Consider the following 25,892-nt stretch of genomic DNA (forward strand, 5'->3'; position numbering starts at 1 on the left):
TTATTATAAGAGCCCCTTTCATCACTGGTTAAAATGTAAAATAATTTTTGTACGATTAACAAGTTAACCACAAGAGGGCACTCGACCACTCTATATGTTTCCCAAAGTAAGAACAGTTACTGTATGGAGATCATTTAATTTGAACTATGCATTTCCATTTTTATCCACCGTATTTGCCGGTATATAAGGTGCACCAGGTTATAAGGCACACTTTCAAATTTCCAGACAAATCGGGGTTTTTAAGTGCACCTTATAGTCTGGAAAATACAGTAAAAGATGCTGTTTACTGGCACAAGCAGGGAAAGGATGCAACTCACATTCTTTAGTTTGCGGCTGCAGTCAGAATCCCTAAGGGAAAAGAAACAAAAATTATGAAACACTGTTATTCGGCATATATTTTTAATAATTATGATGGTAAGTACTTGAGGTTTGCCCGGATGGATGTGTCCTGAAGGTCTCCTGGGTCAAACAGCTGTGAACCTTTGAGGCCAAGCTCCTCGCATCCCCGTAGAAAAACTGACAGATTATCCTAAATTGGGACAGATATAAATACTTTTTATCGTGCTGTTCATTTAAACCAGTTCAACACAAGTCATGAACCCTACTTTTATGATGAATGGAGAAGTTTGCTAAAATGTTGTTGTTTTAGCAAATCACAGAACATGATGTGACATTAAACGATAAAAAAGCCAAATAAAACACAGAATATGCTGAACTCTATAAAACTTTTCATCCAAACGAGTGTAAACCCTTCATTTAGGATTGATGGAGAAGTTTTGCTTTGTTTTTTTTTAGCACATAACAGCAAACAAATTATATTATTATAATTATATTATATTTTACACATTTGATTACAATTAGTTTTAAATGATTCGGGTTGTTTTAATAGTTTACAAGAAATGGTAAATGGTAAATGGTCTGCATTTATATAGCGCTTTTTGAAGTCAATGAAGACCTCCTAAAGCGCTTTACAATGTGCTTCACACTTGCCCATTCACACACACACTCACACACCAACAGGGAGTCAGCCATGCAAGGCGCTTACCTGCTTATTGGGGGCACTAGGGATTCAGTGTCTTGCCCAAGGACACTTCGACATATAACACGGAGGAACCGGGAATCAAACATGCGACCTCTTGATCCCGAGCACTCTACCTCCTGAGCTAATGCTAACATAAACAATAAAAATAAAAGTTTTTTTCTCTTCATGATTTTCATTAGAATATTTGTGTTAAATTATTTAGTTGCTGTAAAATAACTGGGGTTGTTGTTCAATTTTCCAGAAATGGTTTTGAATATCAATTTTTAATTTGTAAAGTTAAGCATTATAGACCCCTGCTTTAGATCGTGTACACGACAGTTTGGACTAAAATATATATCTGTGTATTAATTGTTATTGCGACACCCGTTGCAGCCTGGTCATCCTGGAAGGGGGATTACCAAATGTGTGGTCCCTTCCAAAGGTTTCATTTTCCTCGTGTTGAGGTTTTTGAGTTTTTCCATGCCCTCATGTAGGTTTTGGATCAGGATGGTGTAATAATAGTCTGTGGTTTGCAATAAGCTGTGGTCTGTGCAGCCCTTTGAGACTCCTTGTGATTAAAGGCTATACAAATAAACACGACTTGACTTGACAAATTCTATGACATCAACATTAACAAAAATAATATTTTTGTTGTGGAAAATGTTTGTTATTAGATCTGACGGAATGAAATACAAATAAACGATACATTGGACGATTAGTTAAAAAAAATCCTGAATGGAATTCAATAACTTATTTTTGTTTGGTCATTACAGGAATTACAGTTAACATTATATAGAAAAAAACTTGTCTCTCATTAGTTTATTTTGTTCGGTGTGTTTGTTATCTTCCTTTTCATGCTTCATCGTGTAGAATTTTTTAAAATGCCACAAGTTTAACTTATTTAGATATTACACGTAGTACTGTTTTGTACTAAAGAATAAACAATTCATGTCTTAATATGCTTTATAAAGATAAATAAAGTTGAGTTTAATTTACTTTTTGAAGATGCGCTTCAAGAAGTCCCCCTCCGTGGTAAAAAGTGGCCAAAAGAACCGTTCAGACGAATTTTCTCAACCGCATCAAGCTTTCTTATTCCACTTTAATTTCAAAAGAAACGGCAAGCCTCTTCTTTACACTTTACACCAACCATATTGAATGGATGCAGGAGATATTAAACAATAAAAATGTCAAAGTTCCTGGCTCGTTGGAGATACAGTATAGAATGTTTACACAAATATATTTTGACTTGAAATTTTGTCTCATGAAGACTTTACAATCATTTTTCTCCTTTATAGGAGAAGACTGATTCCTTAGAGTTTCTCCTTACCAGGCCGGCAATGGGGGTGGGTAGTCTGTTGATCTTCTTGACCAGGCCTGGTCTGATTGCACTCAAAAGCCTGTGCAGAGAAACGGAGGGATATCCATAAAGCCAAGTTCAGAACTGGCTACGATGTCAGTGTCCGTGTGCATGTACAGTATATGTTGTGTTGGCGTCTGTGTGAGTCTTACTCGCATAACAGGATGCCATTCTCCAATGCGCTTCGGAAGTCCTTGTCACCAAAGCTCTTCCCAGTGACCGCCTGGCAGACGGCAAATGACAAGTCAGGGAATTTGCAATGTGGATGAAAATCAATGGAGGCAGGAAATCATAACGTTTAGTATTTGTGGTATTTCCCCAGTCCAGAGGAGGTGTCATGTCTGTGTTTGAGTTCAAAGAGTTTGATGATGAATAAAAGATTTTTAGGGTGTATAAAAGGGCCCTCACAACCTTTACTGGTTTGTCGGATTATTATCCTTTATGCTTGCTCTCTGCCAACATGCCAAGCTTTTGTTACATCGTCGTTCATTGTCTCGTTCTCGTGGCTTTTTCGTCCTCGCTCGATCCACGAGTATTCATTCTGCGTACTTAGCGTTCTTGTTTTCGGTCGGTTTGAGTTAGTGTTCTCTAACGTTGTAGCGAGCATGGTTCGCAAAGCCTTTGTTGATGTAACTGACTACTTTGATGAAAATACTGCAACTTTGTCTTTTTCTACCAACTTTCCTGTAAATAAAGTTTTTAAAATCACATTTTTGTGTCTACTTTTATGGTATCCACTTCTCCATTACACCAGAACGTGACAACAGGTGCAGGTACACAAATTCAAAACACAATTATTATTAGTTTATCATTAATTGAGAGTCCTAAAAATACATTGAAATAACCATTGCTACTACTAATAACTATGTAGAGAAATTTGCTTTAAATTATATTATTTGGTCCAGAATCAAGTTTGGTGGTTACCGATTACAGGTGGTTCACGATATTCACACACACACACACACACATATATATATATATATATATATATATATATATATACTGGACTGTCTCAGAAAATTAGAATATTGTGATAAAGTTCTTTATTTTCTGTAATGCAATTAAAAAAACAAAAATGTCATACATTCTGGATTCATTACACATCAACTGAACTATTTCAAGCCTTTTATTATTTTAATACTGCTGAATTTGGCTTACAGCTTAAGAAAACTCAAAAATCCTATCTCAAAATATTAGAATATCATGAAAAAGTATACAAGTAGGCTATTCAACTAATCACCTGAATCATCTAATAAACTCGAAACACCTTGCGAGGTTTCCTGAGCCTTAAAAACACTCAGCTTGGTTCAGTAAACTAAATCACAAGTACGGGGAAGACTGCTGATCTGACTGCTGTCCAGAGGACCATCATTGATACCCTCCATCAGGAGGGTAAGACACAAAAAGAAATTTCTCAAAGAGCAGGCTGTTCACAGAGTGCAGTTTCAAAGCATATCCACAAAAAGTCTGTTGGAAGGGAAAAATGTGGCCGGAAACGCTGCACAACCAAGAGAGATGACCGCAGCCTTAACAAAATTGTGAAGAAGAGCCGCTTCCAGAATTTGGGGGAGCTTCAAAGATAGTGGGCTGAAGCTGGAGTCCAGGTATCAAAAGCCACAGTTCACAGACGTGTCCGGGAAATGGGCTACAATAGCCGTATTCCCATGGTCAAGCCACTTCTGAACTCAAGACAACGGAAGAAGCGTCTGACTTGGGCTATGGAGAAGAAGCACTGGACAGTTGCAGAGTGGTCCAAAGTCCTCTTTTCAGACGAAAGCAAGTTTTGCATTTCATTTGGAAGTCAAGGCGCCAGAGTCTGGAGAAAGGCTGGAGAGGAGCAAAATCCAAGTTGCTTGAAATCCAGTGTGAAGTTCCCACAGTCAGCAATGGTTTGGGGAGCCATGTCAGCTGCTGGTGTTGGTCCACTGTGTTTCATCAAGTCCAGAGTAAATGCAACTGTGTACCAAGAGATATTAGAGCACTACATGCTTCCATCTGCTGAAAAGCTCTATGGAGATGAGGATTTCATTTTCCAGCATGATCTGGCACCTGCCCACAGTGCCAAAACCACCAGTAACTGGTGCACTGACCATGGCATCACTGTCCTTGATTGGCCTGCTAATTCCCCTGACCTGAACCCCATCGAGAATTTGTGGGGTATAGTTAAGAAGAAGATGAAAGACACCAGACATACAAATGCAAATGAGCTGAAGGCCGCTATCGAAGCACCCTGGGCATCAATAACACCTCAGCAATGCCACAGGCTGATTGCCTCCATGCCACGCCGGATTGATGCAGTAATCCGTGCAAAAGGATTCCCAACCAAGTACTGAGTGCATCAATGGACATTTTCAAATGTTTGATTTAGTTTTGCTGTTATAAAATTATTTTTTTACTTGGTCTGAGGAAGTATTCTAATATTTTGAGATAGGATTTTTGAGTTTTTTTCAGCTGTAAGCCAAAATCAGCAATATTCAAATAATAAAAGGCTTTAAATAGTTCAGTTGATGTGTAATGAATCCAGAATGTATGAAATTTTTGTTTTTTTAATTGCATTACAGAAAATAAAGAACTTTATCACAATATTCTAATTTTCTAAGACAGTCCAGTATATATATATATATATATATATATATATATATATATATATATATATATATATATATATATTATGAGCGTGGTCTGATTTTAGCAAACTATGATTTATTTACATTGCTGACCAAGGTAAAGTAAAATTGATGAATGAATGAACATTTTTGACACAAGATCTCACAGTGCCAGCAAGAGAGAAGGAAGAATTTCAATGGCAGGGATGAAAGTACTGATCAATAAACCTCACCAACTAATTTAAATGATCGGGATTCATTTTAACGCATGTCAGGATGATATTTACACCCAGCACCAAAGAGTTTGTTGCGTGATTGGAAAAGGTTAGGGATAATGCCTTGGTAGCAGGGCAGTACCCCACAACTAACATACACAACAACTGGATTTAATCACCCATAGTTAGGGATTTGAGTCTTTCAATTCCTTAAATGTATTCAAAAGTCATAAATTGTTAAAACGTCATATTATCAGATATAATGAAATTGTGAATATGCTTAATTACTGTTAAAATTGTTGAGAAAAACTCATATTGTTGGGATATGATATAATGAAATTGTGTGTTTAATTGCTGTTAAAAATGTCGGAAAAAATTGTTAAAACGTCATATTGTCAGATATAACGAAATTGTGAATATGCTTAATTACTGTTAAAATTGTTGAGAAAAATTGTTCTAACCTCACATTGTTTATTTGCTGTTAATCGTGTCAATAAAATTGTTCCAAAAAAAAAAAAAAAAAAAAAAAAAAAAAAACCTATTCATCCATCACATCCTTCACAAAAAGTAGATAACTGCATTCACAACTAAAGAACATTCCGTTATTTTTAAGAACATTCAGTGTACGTTTGAGATCAGGGGATGGCGTAATAATAGTCTGTGGTTTGGAATAATCTGTGATCTGTGCAGCCCTTTGAGACTCTTTGTGATTAAGGGCTATACAAATAAACATGACTTGACTTGACTTACCTATGACATTCTTACATCATGAAATAATTCCTTTATACTCTTATGCCAATTAAGGATGGCAAATAATATCAAAGAAACGGTGAACAAAAGATGAATAGGAAGGTAGTGAACTTGAAGCATTTCTGCTATCATGCACCAATTCCGATTAGCACTATGATACATATGGAGAAACAGAACCCGGCTAAACATTGAAAAACTTGCGTAACGTTAGGTTATCTTACCCTTACAATGTAAATCAATGCAAAAAATGCTACCATACTATGCTTGGTCAAACAGTGGATCAGGAAGAGATCACTAAGCAACAAATACTTCACCAGAAAAGTGCCAATATGCACAAGTCAGTTAGTGTCTACTGTCATAATTATACCCTTTTCAAAGGTAATAAAAATGCCTGTAAAAAACAAATTAATTACGCACGCATTTGATTCTAAGTCAACAATTGCAAGCATTGAGAAGCAGTCTAAAAGTTCTAATGCTAATGTGGCTTGTGTTCGATTGCTTTAGATAGTATTTGGCAGAAGCTCCAACCTTGCTAGTAGAAACACACATTGTGTCATGTTCAATTGATTTGATTTGATTGTTTCATGTTTTAAATTTCTTTCATAAACACTGTACACCACGGTTACAAAGAGAATTTCCTTGACATTTTATGTTAATGATAATAAAAACAATCTTGAGTCTTGAATCGCTACCAGCCAGGACTAGCATGTGACCACAGGCAGCATTTAATGGTACTTCAAGGGATGCTAATGCGGTTAGTGTCACTTCACGGTTCACTGTTCACAGACCACTTCCTGTGGTGCGTCTTGGGCAAGGAGAAACCTCCGGATCTGAGTTGTTTTTCAGTGTAAAGCATCATTCCGCTTTTTAGAGATGAGCGGGACATCTACTAGGTCATAAATGACTGCAGCTGCAAATTTGAACAGAAAAAGTTACAGAATGTTTCTTTTTTTCTACATGACATTTTGGATTAAATATTTTATCCAACATGCCAAACATTTTGGTTTTCACAAAACAGGGAAAGTAACCTTCCATTTTCGTCACTGTTGTCTCAATCATCCTAAACTAGAGCGCAAAACTATGTAAATCTATATATTTTTTGTATTTTATGTACGTGTATTTGGGAATTTTAATGCTTCTAAATGTTATTGCACAACTGTACTTTTCGTTGCACTGTAAATATAACTCGGGCCAGTCTCTAAGCACTACTTTGAAAATATTTTTGCCTATTTATCAGGACATTCTTTTATCTTATTTATTTTCTTTTAAGTCTTTATTACATTTACCCTGAAGTGCCATGTCTCGTTGCATACAATGATCAAACAAATTTGATATCAATGACAATAAAGACCAATTCAGTTCAATTCAATATGACCATGCATGCATACCACATTGTCTAAAACATGCTGCATCCTCTTTCCCAAATTCACATCCCCCACGTACCCATATGTCCCAGCTCTATTCAATGATTTATGACACCCCCCATCAGACCCTTTAATGCACTGCACGTGTGTGCCAGCATCCAACAGAAGCGGCTCCATTTGTGCAAATCATAAAAATATGATCTATTATGCCCCCCTCCTGCTCCTTCTTATATAACCCTTCCAGATGTTTCCCTTTAGCGACCCCGTCCTTCTCACAACTTTTCCTTTCTCATCTGGTGTTGTTCCGCTTGTCCTGCTCACACCTGCTAAGGTTATTTCGACTCGGGGCTTTTGAAAAATTTACAGCAAATTCATGCATTATTTAGTTGGCCAAAAAGGAAGGCGGACTAGTTAGGGTGCACTTAAGGTGACTTGTGTTTCGATGCTAGCAATGATAGCGAGCCACTCGTTGGGAAAAAGATAAGTTCCGATGGCAATATTTATCCAAAAATACTTCTCTCATGTTTCACAAAAATGAAGCCTCTTAAACAAAGGACCTCAAGTGTTTAAGACAAGAGTGCCTATCAGACTCCTAGCTTAATGCTAATGCTAACAATTATTCATAATTCGCTACTCAAATGATAGGAAGTCTTTCTGTCCAACACTTCCTCCAGATGGCCAAGGCAGGCACTCGATTTTCCTTGCGATATGCATGCTTTAATTGAATTGGGGGTCTCAACCTCAATTAAGTTGGAGGCCACCAGAACTAAGGTCTGGGTGAGTTTGGGACGAATCGGGATTTCCACAAAAAAGTTCGGATACAAACATTTCACTGTTTTGAAAAGTCATTTTTTTCCCTACACACAAGAAGATCTAAATACAAAATAAAACATTAAGACTTAATATGAAAAAAAAAATAGTCAGTAAGAAATAAATGAATCCATAATCTGCTAGGGCTGCAATTAGAGGGACTGGGTGTATTACTCGAGCGAGATGACATAATTGTCTGCCAAAAAATACAAACCTGGCTAAAGGTGGGACAAAGAATAAATAAATAGTTGAAAGTTATTGTGTATAGTATTTCTCTTGATATTTTCAGGACTCGTTTTCAGTTGTGCAACAAGATACAGCGAAGTAAACCATACTGTCCCTTTAAATTTCATATCAAGGAGGGGGCCTCAAACCATCATCCTAAGGGCCGCAATTGGGCCCCAAGCTTTGAGTCTGAGACCCCTGAATTAAAGAGACCACTGGAATGCCCTGTGTTGTGTAGTTCAAGCAAAACCAACGCTATAAAACACAAGGAATATACAAACTACGGCGACTCAAAGTGACCAAATGGCACCATTTATTATACAATTTGTTTGTTTTGTATGATTTTAAATGTTTCGGGTATGTGTAGCAGAAAGAAGGTAGCCAATAAGGCCACCTCCCACTAGATTAGCCTCTTGTTATGTAAAACAAATATAAATTTATTGACATGCAAAAGTATTTTTTTAAAAATGCACGTTTATATAAAAGTTCATATAGATTTGCTTATGATTCAAACCAATAAAACTTCGAAAACTCAAAGTGACTAAAACGCATTGATTTGAACTTTTTTCGTCCAGCCTTTTAAAATGAATTTGATTTTTGGGTACCCGAAACAGCAAGATGGTCGACAATTATGTCAGCTCCTTCTAGGCGACGCTCATGTTATGTAAAATAAATGCAAATTTCTCGACCTTGAGTATTTAAAAGAAAAAAAGCACATTTATATGATGTTGTTTAAATCTAGAATATAAGCTTTAAAAAACACTTCTATTCTATAGCTTATGAATGACTTATATTTCATGTTGACAATATCTGTGTATTATTTGTTATTGCATTGTATTGCAGCCTGGTCATCCTGGAAGTACCTCATGTGCCTTCTCAAGGTCCGTTCATTTTCTTTATGCTGAGGTTTTGAGTTTTTCCTTGCCCTCATGTAGGTTTTAGATCAGGGGATGGTGTAACAATAGTCTGTAATCTGTACAGCCCTTTGTGACTTTTTATGAATAAGAGTCATACAAATAAACATGATTTTTTTTTTTAACAATAGGAGGCGTGAAATAATACACAATGTCCCTTTGATGTTTTAAAATGTATATTATATATGTTTAGGATGTACATTTTAATGTGAAACAGGGAAGACCATATCCACGAGAACTCTTGTGAAGTAATAAGCATCAAAGAGAGCCATTTAAAACAACTTGCAACTGTCAACATTGATTACTGTGCGAGATTAGTCTCCAATCCGCATGCATCTGGATGATTAAAAATAATCCCTTTGTTGTCTACGCGGATGACAACACTGCTGCTAATCCACTTGCGTCGGCATAAATTTCTAAAACAGAAAATGTGACGGTGCAGGGAACAACTATTGTACACTTAATATACAGCAAAAAACATGAATAAATTATTGTTCAAACGGCAGGTAAATTTGCTAATTTTAAGCCTTACATAGTGTATGTACCCGTAACTGTACTTTTAACTTGATTTGCTGTAAACATTTCAAGCTTTGTTCCTTTTTCAATTATGTTATTTGTTTTTCAAATAAAATATGAAAAATAATAATCAGAACAGGTAGAATTGTCAGGACCAGAACGGAAACAGGACCCAATTGCCTAGCTTTACAACAAGGAAAGAGGAAGGACCGCGCCCTAGATCCGGTGTTTTCGTAAGTCGCTTTTGTACTCGGATTGTGATCCGAACACGGAAGTGGATCTTGGCGGTGTCAGGGACGGAAAAACTGGTCGGTAGTCGGGACTGGTAGAGCAAGGCGTGGTCGGGGTCGGAAACGAGTCGTAACGGGAGAGTAGACATAGTTGGGGACAAAAAGAGGTCGTAAGCGGGGGACTGGAGAACTGACGTGGTCAGGAGCAAAACAGTTTGTAGCCGGAGACAGACGGGAGTAAAAACAGGACAGGTGGGAGTCAGGGTCGAAAAAGGCTTGGCTACTATTCATTGAGGTTAGCAGACGGACTGACAAGAGGAGACAGACAGGACTATGTTCAAATCCTGACAAGGAGCCAATCAGAAACCGTGGCGGTTGGCGCCAAAAGAGCGGGCACAGCTGAGTCACATCAGTAATCATGACAGTCTCTGAGCCTGTTTTCCCATTTTTAAAAATCTGCCAGATAGCAGCAGGTCAAAGAGGTGGTGGCAGCGGTATAGGAGTCCTTTATAATGTTGTTGGCTCTGCTGCATTATCGCAAGTAAGCAATGTCCTCCATACTGGGCAGAGAGCAGCCCATGATTCCCTGGGCTATGTTGATGACTCTGTAAAGTTTGTCTATAATATTATTTTATAATTTTACAATTTATATAAAGAATAACTTTACAGTACATAAAATAATTAAAATAAGCGAAATGTTCAACTGTTTGAATAACAATAATTTAGTAGCAAAGTTGAGCATTTTATTTTTGCAATTTTCTAACTGGACCTTTACAGTAAACAAATCACATACAAAACATTACTAGAATATCATAGGGTGAGAGATGGTGGACAATGTAAAAATGATTCCCAGCTAAATCTATCCATTTTCCTCACAGGTTATCCTCAGTAGGGTTGCTGGGGTGCTGGAGCCCATCCCAGTTATATTCGGGCAGTGGGCTGGGGACACCCTGAACTGGTTGCCCACCAGTACAGGGCACACAGACAGACCACACACTCCGTCATTCACATCTAGGGACAATTTGGACCTGCCAATTAACCTGACATGCATGTTTTTGGAATGTGGGAGGAAACCGGAGTGCCCGGAGGAAACCCACGCAAGCACAGGGAAAACATGCAAACTCCACACAGAAACATTGACAGCCCGGATTGCTTTTGTGATATTTTACAATTAATAGTGACTCTTTCTATGGAACTATCTAACTTTGGCTAAGTGTCAATAGTAATTTACCTAAATGGTTTGATTTTAATTCACAAGGTTTGATTCAATTAAGTTCTATGCTTTTAACACAAACCAATTCAATTTATTAAAATCATTCTACAGTTAACGTATACATTTATGGAATGTGTAACATGAATAACCTAATTAATTCCAAAATAAACTCTGTGGAAACAACCAATTCCGTTTTATGGTTTTATTCATATAAAATATTGTTTTTTGGTGTTACCGAAATATTGTAAAAAAGGACATTAAAAATCAGGCAGTGGGCAGGGGACGCCCTGAACTAGTTGCCAGCCAGTCACATAAATATTTAATTCAGTGATAGATTTGAATATTAAGCAAATATACTTGAACTATCACACCAATGCTAATTTTCTATTTAAAAAAAAAAAACATAAGTCGAGAAATTTATATTTCTTTTACTGAGTGGAGTCCCTACTTAGAAGTGGCCGTCATGTATGTCTGGCATCTTGCTGCTGTGCTTTGCTCTTGGCACTGGTTTTCATTCACGTTCGATAATACATTGCCGTCTAGTGGTCGAATATTACACACTGGGACTTTAAAGCGCATTATATTAACTAATCTTTGTCAAGATCGATTGCGATACTTTTAAAATATATATATATTCTTTATTCTCGGTGGCCTTGGGGGTAGGGCGCCTACTCCGAGACTGGGAGGTCTCTGGCTCAAGTCTCGGCCGAGTCTTACCTAAGACTTACAACATTGGTACTCATTGCCTCCCTGCTTGGCGCTCGGCATTAGGGGTTGGAATTGGGGAGTTTGGTCAGCGAATGACTCCCAACACATCATTTGGGTTGAGCGAGGGGGCTGGGAATCCTCTCCTCTGTATTGATCTCCCAGAAAGAGTCAGGAATGTGTTCTTGACTCTAGCCACCTCTCACTAGGGGAATATGGCTCCAGTATTATATATATATATATATATATATATATATATATATATATATATATATATATATATATATATATATATATATTATTTTTTTTTTAATTCTGTCAAACTGACTAAACAAACAGTTCTCATTTGCGTTGAGGGTTTAAATTGTGAACCCTGCAGGTTACATCACAGAAATCTGTACTTTAGATGGATTATTTGACGAGATTTACTAGCAGCTAAAACCTGCCTCTGTTGGCAAAAAAATCAGGTTGGTAAAAAAATCCCATTATTAAAGAAAATGGATGCACGGATTGATAAAAATATAGTCCAATAACATAATCTGTTTCACTGCAGCTTGTCATTTTGTGCAATACAGCAGTGCACAAGTAAATGCGACTTTGGCCTACTTCTGACCACACACACACAAACACACAGACTATGGGTTTAAATGCTAGCTGCTGCTGCCATTCAACACGTCACAACGGAGTAATTCAGCATGAGGGACGCACGGGCTCAGATTTCCGCGACTGGCGCTGAAATACCCTCGAGACCTATCGCTGGGTTTCTGTAGCTGTCGAGAATGTTCAGTGCGTGGCCATATAACGCACGCGCGCCCTGATTTTTCCAAAACTTGGCTCCGTTTTATATGGAACACAATTGCATCAGATTCCTTTGCGGAAAACGTTTGAGGTTAGCCAAACAAATACAAACAAATTGTTGTCTAACACATGCATGGTGATGATCAAGCTCGGAGGCAGACAATTGTGGACAGGAATTGAATTGGGGGTTTTAAGGACACTGGTCCGCCACTCACAGCATGCAATTAAAAGACAGAGACCCAAAAATTACGTTTATCATTTAATATGAACTAAGTAGGTTGTGAAGCTACCATTAGCCAAAGAGTACTTTATTCAGGAAAATCTTAAATGGGCAGTGTGTATTATTTAGTGTGTCCGTGTAGTAAAAAAAAAAAAAAATCTTAATTTTAAAAAAATGATGTATATTGATTTAAATCGGGGGTGTCAAACTCATTTTAACTCTGAGGCCACAAGATAGAACAAACATTCTCCCGGGGCCCAGACTAGTAGATTAGAGAGAAAGAAAAAAGAGAAAGAAGAGAAAGAGAGGCTGAGAAAAGTAGAGAGGGTGGGACAAAGAAAGAGATGGAGGGAGAAAGAGAGAAAAAAGAGAGAGAGAAAAGAGAGAAAAGAGAGTGAGAGTATGAGCAACAAAAGAGATAAAAAGAGAAAATAGTAAGGGAGGGGGCAAGAAAGAGGGAGAAAGAAAGAAATCCAAAGAAAAATAGAAAGGAGAGAAAAGAGAAGGAGAGAAAGAGAGAAGGGGAGAAAGAGAAGGGGAAAGCAAGAGAGAAAAGAGAGAGAAGAGGAAAAAGGAAGAGAGAGCAAAAGACGGTAAAAAGACACAGTGAAAGAAAAAGACAAAGAGGAACAAAGAGAGAGAGAGAGAGAGAGAGAGAGAGAGAGAGAGAGAGAGAGAGAGAGAGAGAGAGAGAGAGAGAGAGAGAGAGAGAGAGAGAGAGAGAGAGAGAGAGAGAGAGAGAGAGAGAGAGAGAGAGAGAGAGAGAGAATTAATGAATTAAAGTACAGCGTTTCTGAGAGGCACATGGCTTTGGCAACATCAACTGGACATATTTCAACCAGCAGCTCGTTTTACTCTTGCACTTCCTTCAGCGTTGTCTCGCTCGCCAGATTTAATTCCTTAGTGGGCTACACTACACAATACATTTAATTGACAAAAATTACAAACTGCACTTTTATGTATACATTTTATTCAACAGTTACAATATATCTCTAATATGCTTTTTAAATACTACATTTTATATCTAGTACTCCACACACATACGATAGTATGTTTGTCTTCAGATTCATCCAGAATAAGATCAAAGTGTACGTGTCAAAAATATGAAGAAAAGTTTTTACTTTCAACTGAAAAACAGGAAATCATTAAAAGGATGGAAATGAATAAATCCATTGATTGAATAAAGTAAGTGTTAAAAATTACATTACTTCTTTTATTAGGTTTACAATTATATAGTAGTCTAAAATAAAAAATACTGGAACTATATTTGATTTCTTCTTGTATACTTACAAATATCAGATTTTTATTTTAGTATTGAAGTACCATAGTTTACCTTCAAAGTACACAACCGGTGCATTGTTTAGAGTATACTTGATATACTTAAGTATACTTAATAAAGTATGCATTATTTTCTCGTTGTCGGCTGAGGTTGTGTTCCAAAAAGAGCTTGTTATAGGTGAAATCCGTGCAGTAATTTAAATGGATTGTTTTTAAATTATTATATTATACAATACATTGAAATAAATGACTAAAAAGTTTCTCTTTAACAAAATAAAAGTACTGTACATGTTAAACCGCCACGTGATTTATACACATGAATTGAGGAAGCGGAGAGACTGTTCGGCCAATCATAATGCAGTACACAGTGAGATATTGAAACGTGAACTGTGTTCTAGCGAGGTATTACTGTAGTACGGATACTCTCGTTTCAGGTAAGAATTGCGCTCAATTTTGAAACTGTACGCAGGGTGAGGCAAGCATGACTTTAAAACCATCCTCTTTCTCAGACAGACTTGTTTGTGCATTTGTTACAAAGATAGTAACTGATTTATCTTTTTTTCTAGATGCTTCACACTCTCTGGGCTTTGGTTAATCCGCCACCAAGGACGCCTGCAACATCTGGCACATGTGTGTCGTGTGCCTGTGTTTGTGTGTGTATGTGTGTAATTACAAGGATTTGCAGAATGACCACACACACAGTCACTGGGTTACACTTTTACTAAAAACTTAATACTTTCAAGAGTGTAAATTACTGAAAGATTTTATGCATTTGACTATAAAGGATTTTATATGATTGAATACAAGTTACATTTTTTTTAGTTTAATGCTGTAGTTATTTACTGACTGTGCCTTTATTCAATGAGCAGTGAAAGTTCAGAGCAGGCATGAGTGGTGGAAGATGTTGTTTACAGAACGGGACGTACTGCTGATAAGATAATCAGCACATCCAGACGGAGGTCGGCACGCATTGTTTTGTCGGAACAAAACAGTTCCTTGGCACGCCCATGGGAGGAGCCGAGACGCCATTTTGCGGGGAGACGTGAGAGAGCTAAAGGACTTCAGAAGAGGGCTTCCCAGAGACTGCAAATACTTCTGAAATGAAGTAACTAGTAACTGTAACTAATAATCTTTTTCTGTAACGTGCCCAACACTGATGTACATTACATAACAACATGCTTTGACACCACCTACATGTCTAGGGTGGAACTGCATCATAGTCCTACTAGTAAATTCCATCCCATATTTCTTCAATTGTTTGACCTCACTATTTTCGGCAGAGGTCACGTGGCGCCACACCGTCCCCTTCGGAAAGAAAACTGACACCTGGGATTCTGAGCCGTGCCGTGTTGCCAAGGTGACGGCTGTCACTCAACTCAGGGCGTCTGAGGTGTGTCTCATCCAGACACATATTTAGAATACCGTTACAAGGCCCATGCACTGAGTCATTGCCACCTGTGAGAGTGTTAAAAAAAAAAACAGGAGCACCGCAAATAGAAGCAGCCAGGACCGGGCTGAAAATAAACATAGACAATATATTCCAAAGTAGAAAACAACAGAGCAGCACAGAAGGAGACATTCATTTCATGGAAATGCCTCTTCACTACGGTCCAGAAATCATGCGGGCTTGAGATGTGATTTGGTACTTATAACTTAAACAAATAGCCATTACTAGACCTTATTCAGCCCAGTGCTTTTCAACCAGTGTGCCGGGGCACACTAGTGTCCTGTGAGATATTGTCTAGTGTGTCGCAGGATATTTCCCAATCTCATCTTTGGAAAAAGAGCATATTGAGCATTGCTCAATATTGATGCTTTCTTTCAGTGATCAGACAAGTCACGGTAACATTTATCCATATAAATAGGTGACACCAGATGATCATTTTTTACCCTTTTAAACTAGTAATTATTCGCTCACGAATAGGCACAGTGTATTTAATAAATTGTTTTGTGCAATGCGTCTGTAAAAATTTGCACGGCAAAGAATGATAAGATATATCAAATAATGTAAAAATCTTACACATGAACTTGCTGGTTTTAAGTAACTAATTTTATTTATTTTTAAATATTTTTTTCCTCTAGTAGATACAATTTTCTCAATTTGAGTGCATGGAAGTTGTCTAGAAAAAAAGTTATATATATATATATATATATATATATATATATATATATATATATATATATATATATATATATATATATATACATGATCTGCACCGCTTATCCTCAGTAGGGTCGCGGGTGTGCTGGAGCCACTCCCAGCTATCTTCGGGCAGTGGGTAGGGGACACCCAGAACTGGATACCAGCCAGTCGCAGGGCACATCAAGACAGACAACCCACTCGCTCATTTAGACCTAGTGACTATCTGGACTATTCTGCCAATTATTCTGACATGCATGTTTTTGGAATACAGGACGAAACTGGAGTGTCCGGAGGAAACTCACGCAAGTACGGGGAGAACATGCAAACTCCGTACAGGAAGGCTGGTAGCTGGATTTGATCCCATGACCTCAGAACTAATATATATATATATATATATATATATATATATATATATATATATGTGTGTCAAGGTTGCCGTGGTGCCCAATTGGCCCTGCCTGTGTGTGTCACCGTTGCCATGGTGCCCAATTGACCCCACCCGTGTGGCGCATCGGCGGCTCGTTTAGAGATTGACTTTCTGTGTATATAAAGCTCAGCGCTCTTTTGCTTCAGTGTCAGCCCGTCAACGAACTTCTGCCCCACAAGGGTTCTGTGCTGTTTTCCTGTGATATCTGCAGTCCGGTATTGTTCCCAGTTATTTTTGTACTGTTTGATTTCGGGTTCCAGTTTTGTTTTCTGTTTATTCTTGTACTGTTGGTTAGTTTCTCCAGCTTTGGTTCCCGTCTAGTTTCTCCTGTTTATTTTCGTTACCCTGATTCATTATCGATCTCGTCTGTCTCTGTCGTCCTGTCCTTCCACGCCCGAGCGGCTTCCTAATGTGCATGACTCCCCATTTCCCATAAAATAAAAAGCTTGTGTGAGAACGTCACGCGATTGGGTCCTGTATCAGTTCTGGTTCTGACATATATATATATATATATATGACTATATTTACATTATATAGACGAGTATTGTTCTTATTTTGGGTGGATTAAAGATTGGCTCAATAAAATGATTACAATATATTCAAGCCACTAAATAAACAGAAAACTGTGATGACTATCAACCCCTTATCACAGTATACTCCCTGCATGTATATCCCTTTTGATGAGTACAATCATAAAGCCTCTTTGAACTCAGAAGGGCATTTTTTTACACACACTTCTTAGAGAAAAATATGTATCGTTCAACTTTTTAAGGACACCTCAAACGATTCACCCCACCTTCAACGTTTGGCTTTATAAACATATATTCATATAACAAAAGTAAGATATGAGATGCTCATGATAATCTCATCCCGTCATCATCCACATCGTTGAAGGCTGTTGGTGCGTGAACAGTGCCCCGGTTTCATCGCCATGACAACCACTGTGAAATAAGGAGGCTGTCCTGCTCAAGGCGTGGAATAACACGCACTTAGAACACAACATAACACAACAAAATCCGCCTTCCCAGAAAACACGAGCCATTCTAATCTGCGTGGGAGTGGTTTTCATTAGATAACGGATTCTTTGGATGACATTTTTTAGAGCTGTAACCCGATACAACACTCACCCTACCACTGAACAGGTGACAGTGCACCGGTGCAATGGCTATTTATATATATCCAGCCAGAGTTGCACTGCCCCAAATCGCTACTGCAACCACCACAAATCGTTCTTTTCGAGTCCGCTTTTACCTCGATCCATTTCTGAGCCTCCAGGCAGGCGGGTTCCGGGCGACTCGCCTCCGCACAGTCCGGTCGGACGTCGCGACCCGCAGGCGGGCTGGCCATCGCCGGGCAGGCCGAGCCTCGGTGGTGAACACTCCCGCAGTGTTGTGATGCAGCTTCGGGCAACGAAGCGCGTGGACGAGACTTGAGATGACCCGCCACCAAGCAGCAAGCAAAATAAAAAAGAAAAGAAAAAGAATGCTTTAACCGACGACAGAAGCGTGCGCGCGCCGGTGGACGCTGTCCTCCACTAACAGCGCTTCGGACCCGCGCAAACAGAGGCGGGGACGCGCACGCAGGAATCTGCCCACAGCGGGGAGGGAGCCTTTCTGTCCCGTTATTGCACATTTAGCTCACATCAACTATTAATATGCTACTTCGACATCGAATAAAAAGTGGATAATATTTTGTAAAAAATTACTATATAGGGCATGGGTCAGTAATCCCCCCCCCAAAAAAGCAGTAACAAATAAAAAACAAATAAAAATATGTGATTGAGAGCCACCAAAAACGAAAAAGCCTCATGTAAAAACCTTTAGGAAATGAAAACAAAGGGCTTCATCCCCATACCTGTCAACCTGTACGTTTTTGCCGTACAAAGTACGTTTATTATATTAAGACGTGTACGACGAACAAAAAAATCTGTACAGAAAAACGCAAATTTGTGGTAGTTGTGTAGTGAAAGGAAGTCTGTCTCTTTTTTTAAAAAACAACTCTCAAACGGCTCACTTGCTTTGATGCATTATATTACGAATTATTATGTTGTATAAAGAACTTAAGAAAAAAGGGAAGTATGAAAGGAGAAAATGAAAAAATACAGGTTTATGGTTATCCCTTTAATCAGTATTTTACCAACAATAATTTAATCCAGAAAATGAATAATTTGAATAAGAAAATGTTTTATTCTACTTAATTATATTTGCATGTATTTTTCCTTCTACGGCGAACGTCCAAGCTACTTCATTTTTGAACTTTTTTTAAAATATACCTCATTCATGTCGAGCAACTCAGTATCTCAACAAAATGTTAATGTAGACAGGATATAACAAACCACATGTACAATATAACATGTTAAACTACATAAACACGTTTGGAAAAAAAAAAAGGTGTGAGATTTTGTATGGGAATATACAACAGTTGTAAGGGCATGGAACCGTGGAGGTTGACAGGTATGCATTCCTAAACATTAAAATGTATTTTAAAAAATTGGTAATGAGTATTGTTATGTTGGTAGACCTACAAATAAATATCAAGCAACACACATATGTATTACCCTTATCCATTTTCAAACATGGAAATAACTCCAAAGAGCCAGTATAGGGCAGCACTAAAGAGCATCACAAAGGTCTCAAGACGCAGGTTGATGACCCCAGACTTAGGATTTTTGAAGAGATACCGCAGTGTATATTAAACCCCCAATTAAACTCTCCATTTGTGCTTTTATTTTGTTGACAATATGAATTCAGTCTTTAGTTTTTTTTACATTTCATCAAGGCACAATGAAAAAAGTGTTAAATAAAATAGCCCTACAATTTTGCATTAAAAACAATGCAATTATCTTATTTTTTCAGTGGGGTGGGGGGGGGGGGGGGGGGGGGGGCTTTAAGGCAAAATCCGGGCAGTATAAAGCGGATTCTTTTTACATTAATCATATACAACTAAATACATTATTCATCTGAAACCAAAGAACAAATCATTTTTACTGGCTCAAGCATGTTTACTCAAAGTACCATAATAACGTTTTACAAATCTTGTACCATCAACTGAGCCAAGCAGAAAGCATAGAAAAATGCCAAACCATGAGGAAGCAAAATGTTGAAAAGTAAGCCAGATTGAAGCAAGGGTTTACTTTACTGTACTCATGCATGGCCAAAGTTGTAAAGTACACTAGCCAAAAATCTTACACATATTCAGATTTAGTAACATTTAAATTCCATCCTTTTTGCAGCAAACCTTTCAGATATTTACTCCGGCAGGAAAAAATAAAAAATAGAGAATGCTACTGTATGTCCTGTGTGCGTTCATGGCATTTGCAATAATTTGAAGCAGCATCACACATCAAAAGCGCTTTATTGGTGTAAGTAACAGTCACACAACAGTGTAATAACACCGCAACACACACAAGTGTGTGAACTAATCAAAATCTATTGCACGCTTCAAATTTGGCCTACAATGTGAACAAACGCATTCTTAAAGCTACATTTAGGCTGTGAGAAATATCAGACCGATCAATTAGCAGCAAGAGGCATCTAAATGGTCTCAAAAAAGTTCTTTTAACTTTTTAGCGAGTTCCGTATTGGTCCGCGGAGCATCGAAGCGCAACAAAAACGTACAAAGAGACAAGTGCTTGTGCAGAAAAAAAAAAAAGTTTGTTCACATCTAAGGAGGAAAATAATTCTACAGTTTCTGCTTGTCTTGAACAATTGTGCTATCGGCGTTTGTTGAGTAAACACAATACTTGCTTGACGTGCTAAAAAAAACAAAATAAACTGACATGTTAGCGGTCAGCCTCTTGTCCCGGTTGGAAATTTAAGCACGACAAAGCGCCACAGCGGAGAAGCGCACTTCGCCCTGCGCGCGCTCCACAAAGCCTCGGCACACTTTGGCGGCATCCTAGACGAGAGTTGGCGGAAGGAAAAACGAAAGAGTTAGGAACACTAAAAACGCTCGAGCATACATTTGAGGTTCACTTAAGGATAACGCTTGGTTTTAAATCACTTTATTTTGAAATACAAAATTTTAAATCAAGCAAGTGAGTTTTAATTGTGGTCATTTGAAAATGTGCTATAAACTTTCTGAATTGATTACTTTAGAATTTAAAGAAGACCATCTGGCCCATGTTCTTTTCTGTCCACATTTGCTGCAATGCATGTTATGTTACCACGTCAATGGTTGCGCTTTATTTTTAGAAGAATGTTCATCAAACCTGTAAGACTCAGTGTTTTAAATGACAACACTGTATTTTTCCAGAAGTGGTAGAAATGTTCTTTAGTTGTGGTTGACTTAAGTCTGAGCAATTGCACTCAATGACGATGTTAATGTGAATTAATGATTCTGGGTGGTATATTTGTATACAAGCCCATGCCAATTAGTGTGTAGAACTTTTACAATTTGCCAAAGTGCATCAGCAACAACATTTTCAGAATGTGTGTCATTTACTGTATCAAGCAATCATTCAACAGTTTTATAAAAATGTGCATACATCAGTTCTGCAATGTATACAACTACCAGAAAGGAAATTATGCTACCTTATTGACCCAGTGTTTCATTACAACATTTTCAAAAAATACATTTGTAGACATTTCTATGTCCAAAGGCCTTCTAAAAACACCATCTGAATATTCTTATATCAGAGTCAAATGTTTAAAAGGAAACTCGTTTTTTTTTTTTTTTTTTAAATAAGATTTACAATTTGTACTTAAGAAAAAACCTAATGTGGGAATACAACAGTTCCAAATAAGAGGTTTTAAACAAATAAGAGTCATATGAGAGCCCTTTGTGCCAAAAGTTAAAAGTGTTTTTCTCAAAACTAGGAATTCTAAAATGATCTATCCTAGTTTAAGCCTTGATTACACCCGTTAAGACCAACTATTTATGGGAATTTCTCACAACTAGTTTCAAAGGTATCCCTACTACAAATGGAGTGAAAAAAATATTCAATTTCTGTACCGTGACGAGGGTCTCATCTTTGGTGGCTCCATGGCTTAGGGGGCCATTCATCTTCCCGTCTTTGTATAGGGAAAAAAAAAAAGTCAAGATTTTAAATTTTAATAAACTTATACATATACCATATCTTCAAAAGCAGTTCTCTTCACCAATTCAATAGAGAAAATAATTCTCACCAAATTCAAGAAGCTGTCCATTCACATTGACAAAGGCAATAAAGTGGAAGTTGACCTTATCTGCTTCTGGCTGTGGGACATTTTCAAATACACACCCTCAAATATTCACCTATATTTTTTAAGTGCACTAAATAATAAATTCAGGTCAACTTACCCTACATTGTCCCTGAGCAGCGATCTCGTTGTGCGCATCATGGATTGCCTGGACAGCAGTTTGTTAAAAAAAAAAATCTAGTTACTCCAGTACAGTACACATGTTTTATGGATTCTATCATTTAACAAAAAGAAAAAGAAAATATTTCACAATCGTGGTCTTTTGAGTCCCCCTAGTGGACATTGACTGCACATACATGTGCAACCATTATAACTCCAGTACAAAACGTGTTAGATGCTTTGCTTGACAATCATTGAAATGTATATTGTGAGTTGAAATTAAATTTTTGGAATGAGTCTTAAAAAAATCATAAGGATTTGCAACTCACAATTTCAAATTACAACAGAGTTATGAAAGGAAACCCAAAATAGTATTGCACAATAATCATTTTCCTTATTACCAAAAAAAAAAACATTTTCAAATCGGCCAATAAAGTACATTTCAAACGAAAATGATGCAAGGCTGTTTTTTTAATAAAATATATGGCCTTGAAAATCTGCCAGCAATATTCTTCCACGACCCTCACCTTGTTCTTGTCCAGCAATTTGGCACGCTCGTCAGCAGACATCTTGGAGGTTTCATCCAGAAACTTCTTCAAAACAGAGGCGCTCTCTAACAAGCACATTTTACACGTTTCAACCTAGGTATAATTAATAAGGCAACTGAATGGAGATAATGGTGTTAAATTATGTAAAACCAGACAGAAGAGCAGTTTCAGCGACAGACTGCTGTCACTGTCTTGTACTATGGACAGACTGAAGAGATCTTTTCTTCCTCATGCCATGAGGCTCTTTAACTTTACCCGGCAGAGTAAAAGCCCACAATAAACCACACCCCCTACATTGCATATTACCGAATTTCATTGCAATATGTATTCTGTGTAGCACTATTTAGATATACTATACAACACGCTACAGTGGGCATTTGCATATTGTATTCTTTTTGCTTTATTGTTGTATTGTTCTCAGCTCAGGGATGCTGCTGGAAATGTGAATTTCCCTGCGGGGATGAATAAAGTATCCATCTATCTATCCTTGCATAAAAATAGTTAAATAACATCCAAATTTTGCTAGCCGTACTAATATTTCACGTCATCCTAAACGAACTTTAAACAGTGGTTGTTTTTTGTGAAAAGTGGTACCAGAATACAGAACATTACCAAATGTCAGTTTGGTTTGATTGTTTCCAAGCGCATGCAGCAAAGCGATGGTGCCACAGGAGTTGGTAGCAGTCTGCTTCACAAAGTAAGCCTCCGAGCCTTGCATCACTTTGTCAGTCTGCTTTTGTCTGAAAGTATCATGCTGAGAAAGACACACAATTAAAGAAAAAAAAAATGCAAAAAATCCATGAGCCAAATCACACATAACATGCAAAACCTCAAATGCAATAAAAAAAAGGGTCACGGGATGCAGTACAATATAATATTAGGAAAACAATTAATCCTTCCTAATACCCATCATTTACCTACCGTACTATGAACCATATCGCCAAGGTTTGGCCAAAATATTGAGCCATAAGATAATCTTCCCTCTGTAATCCTTGCTGCACACAAAAACTACAACATAACTGCAACAGTAAAAATCTACAGTGACAGGCAAGTCAATAGCTTTAACCATTTAGTTTGGTCCAGAATTTATTAGTTTTTTTTCTGCTCATTTTTAAGAATTTGCAACATTTTCAAATTAAGCAACAACAAAAAAAAAAAACAATACAAAAATGGCAAACCTTGATATAAAAACAATTTTTGTCACAGGCCATGTAGTTATGGGTTTAGAGTAAAAAAAAAAAAAAAAAAAAAAAAAAAAAAGTTAGAAAATTTAATTCGATAAAAGCAGATTGTACTTTGAAGTCCAAGTGAAATTGCCCTGTTCGGATTAGATGGAAAAATTAGAAAGTATAGTTTTTCCTACCAAAAATAATTGAAATTCAAAGAATTACCTTCCAGTGGGAGCAATACTTAATATGGTTTAATTGAATTATTAATACATACATGCTGCAGACTGTCATTAATAGATAACTCGTCATGACGGCGTAGTTTATTCATTTAAGGCCTGCAACAAATTAAACTTAAATAACTGATTAATTTGTCAATTAATTGGATTGGATAACCTAAAATGTTTCAGTTTCAAACCAAGAATTTTAAAACAAAACATTAGTAGAATGTGTAAATCATTGTAAAAAGACTTGAAATGTCATAATATTTACCAAGTTGGCCCATATCCCTATAATTTAAGGTGAAAGGAATAGCTGAATCCAGGCACAAAATTCTGACAAAAGTATGTATTTGAATATAAATTGTGTAAAAAACATTACATTGTCTTAAATTGAGATCATTCATTTTTGGTGACAACTTTGACAAAACGTTTGGTTGCAATTTAACTCAAAGATAATTAATTGGTTTTCCATAATGTAAGAGGATTTAAAAAGAAAACAATCTAAAAGGAAAAAAAAAAAAAAAAAAAAATCAAATTATCGTAAATGGTTAGATTCATTTTCTACACACGTTGTTGATTAATTTTATAGTAATTGCACCTGTACTTCACTTCTAACAGATGATACTTGACATTTCAAAACATATATAAAAGTATGAATAGTTGGTAGAGGTTTGAGCAACCACGATGGGGGATTTGCTTGGTTTTCTTTAGCTAATGCAGAGGGCTCAGATGTGGCCCCAGAGCAATTGTGATTTGGGGCTTAGAGTGCGAACAAAACATTTTGGGACAGGGGGCAGACATGATTGGCATCTATAGTTAGTCCATAATCCCTTTGGTCCCAAACATCAACTGACGACTCATCACCGGTACAATCAGGATCTGCCACATCTGCAAGCTCAGCATCACCCCATGCCAGGGGTATTCAGCCTGGAATCCCTGCCACACCCCAGCATTAATCCCCCAAACCCCCCATCCCCAAATACCAGTCTACAAGGCAGTCAGTCATTTCTCCCCTGATTACCTCTTTAGTGATGGGAAACAGCAGCATGAGTGCACAACAGGGCTTAGGCACGCTGGACAGCTGCTCGGACTCCAAACCGAGGACGTCCACGAAACGCCAGCTCTCACCCACGCCAAATTTGCACATCAGCTAGAAAAAAAAAATGAAGTTTACAGTGCACACAGAGACAAAATGGGTTGCAAGATGCTATAGCATGTCGGGATGCTAGAGTGGTCCAGACAGACAGACCACACCCATCATTAGCAGAGAAGCTAACCAAGGCACGAGGGTGGACGCCTTTTCATCACCCATAAATACTAAAGGAATTTAAAAATGTATTTAGTCATCTTCAAACCACAACGCTTCCGTTGAACTTTGACGAATTCTGTAGGTAGCTAACATGACGCCCGTTAACTTTTATCTAAACTTACCATACATTTAAACGCATTGACTCAGCAATTTTTTCCTCCATTAGATTTCAACACCCACCTTGTTCAGCACCTGTAAGCATAACAGACACACCCCAAAACACAGAAATTATACCATTGTCACCTTGAACGTCGGCTAAGGTGGTGGCAGTGGGTTTAACTCACCTCCGGGTTGATTTCCATAGGCGTCCACTCCATTTTAGCGATGTTTTATCAGTGTTATCAATATAATCACTTTCGATATTTTCCTCCGGTGATAGATTCAGTGGTATTTATAAGAGACGGGTTGTACCATTCAACAAAATTAGGGAGGTGTGTGGAGCCTACCAACTAGCAATAGTGGTCATGAGTTCTTTCCAGAAAGATGTCACGTGCCAATCGAAACCATTCTGGGAACAGCGAGTTCGTCTCTACAGAGCATTATCACAAAATCAATTTCGAATATTATCGAGTAATAA

The 25,892-nt window shown here is 37.6% G+C and overlaps 2 protein-coding genes across 2 annotated transcripts in view; both read right to left on the reverse strand.

The window, feature by feature from the left end:
• The window catches only part of LOC148361297 (uncharacterized), a 53,608-nt gene extending 35,267 nt beyond the window's left edge, over positions 1-18,341 (reverse strand). The window contains exons 1-5 of the mRNA XM_088342046.1: positions 18,044-18,341; positions 2,531-2,601; positions 2,349-2,418; positions 423-529; positions 318-348 (exon numbers count right to left, since the gene is read on the reverse strand). Of these exons, the coding sequence (XP_088198172.1) occupies positions 318-348; positions 423-529; positions 2,349-2,418; positions 2,531-2,601; positions 18,044-18,139 (375 nt within the window). The 5' untranslated portion in view covers positions 18,140-18,341. The remainder of the gene's footprint in view (positions 1-317; positions 349-422; positions 530-2,348; positions 2,419-2,530; positions 2,602-18,043) is intronic.
• A 1,786-nt stretch (positions 18,342-20,127) lies between these two features.
• Positions 20,128-25,708, reverse strand: uchl1 (ubiquitin carboxyl-terminal esterase L1 (ubiquitin thiolesterase)). The gene is made up of 9 exons (XM_088342047.1): positions 25,600-25,708; positions 25,496-25,507; positions 25,028-25,156; positions 23,232-23,373; positions 22,599-22,684; positions 22,073-22,120; positions 21,919-21,988; positions 21,746-21,804; positions 20,128-20,689 (listed from the first exon to the last, which is right to left on the reverse strand). Exons 1-9 carry the CDS (start codon positions 25,630-25,632, stop codon positions 20,606-20,608), a joined length of 663 nt encoding a protein of 220 aa, XP_088198173.1. The 5' UTR covers positions 25,633-25,708; the 3' UTR covers positions 20,128-20,605.
• Positions 25,709-25,892: the final 184 nt, after the last annotated feature.

This window comes from Urocampus carinirostris, chromosome 8 (assembly GCF_059441175.1).
Source record: "Urocampus carinirostris isolate Australia breed hairy pipefish chromosome 8, RoL_Ucar_1.0, whole genome shotgun sequence".
Taxonomy (NCBI): Eukaryota; Metazoa; Chordata; class Actinopteri; order Syngnathiformes; family Syngnathidae; genus Urocampus; species Urocampus carinirostris.

What these genes read in the sequence shown, in the direction of transcription:
- uchl1 (XM_088342047.1), bottom strand. Translation starts at nt 25,632, where the DNA reads ATGGAGTGGACGCCTATGGAAATCAACCCGGAG. An exon ending in AATTGCTGGACAAGAACAAG is followed by an intron (nt 22,121 to 22,598) that starts GTGAGGGTCGTG and finishes ACTGCTGTCCAG; the next exon opens with GCAATCCATGATGCGCACAA. An exon ending in TGGACAGCTTCTTGAATTTG is followed by an intron (nt 21,805 to 21,918) that starts GTGAGAATTATT and finishes CCCTATACAAAG; the next exon opens with ACGGGAAGATGAATGGCCCC.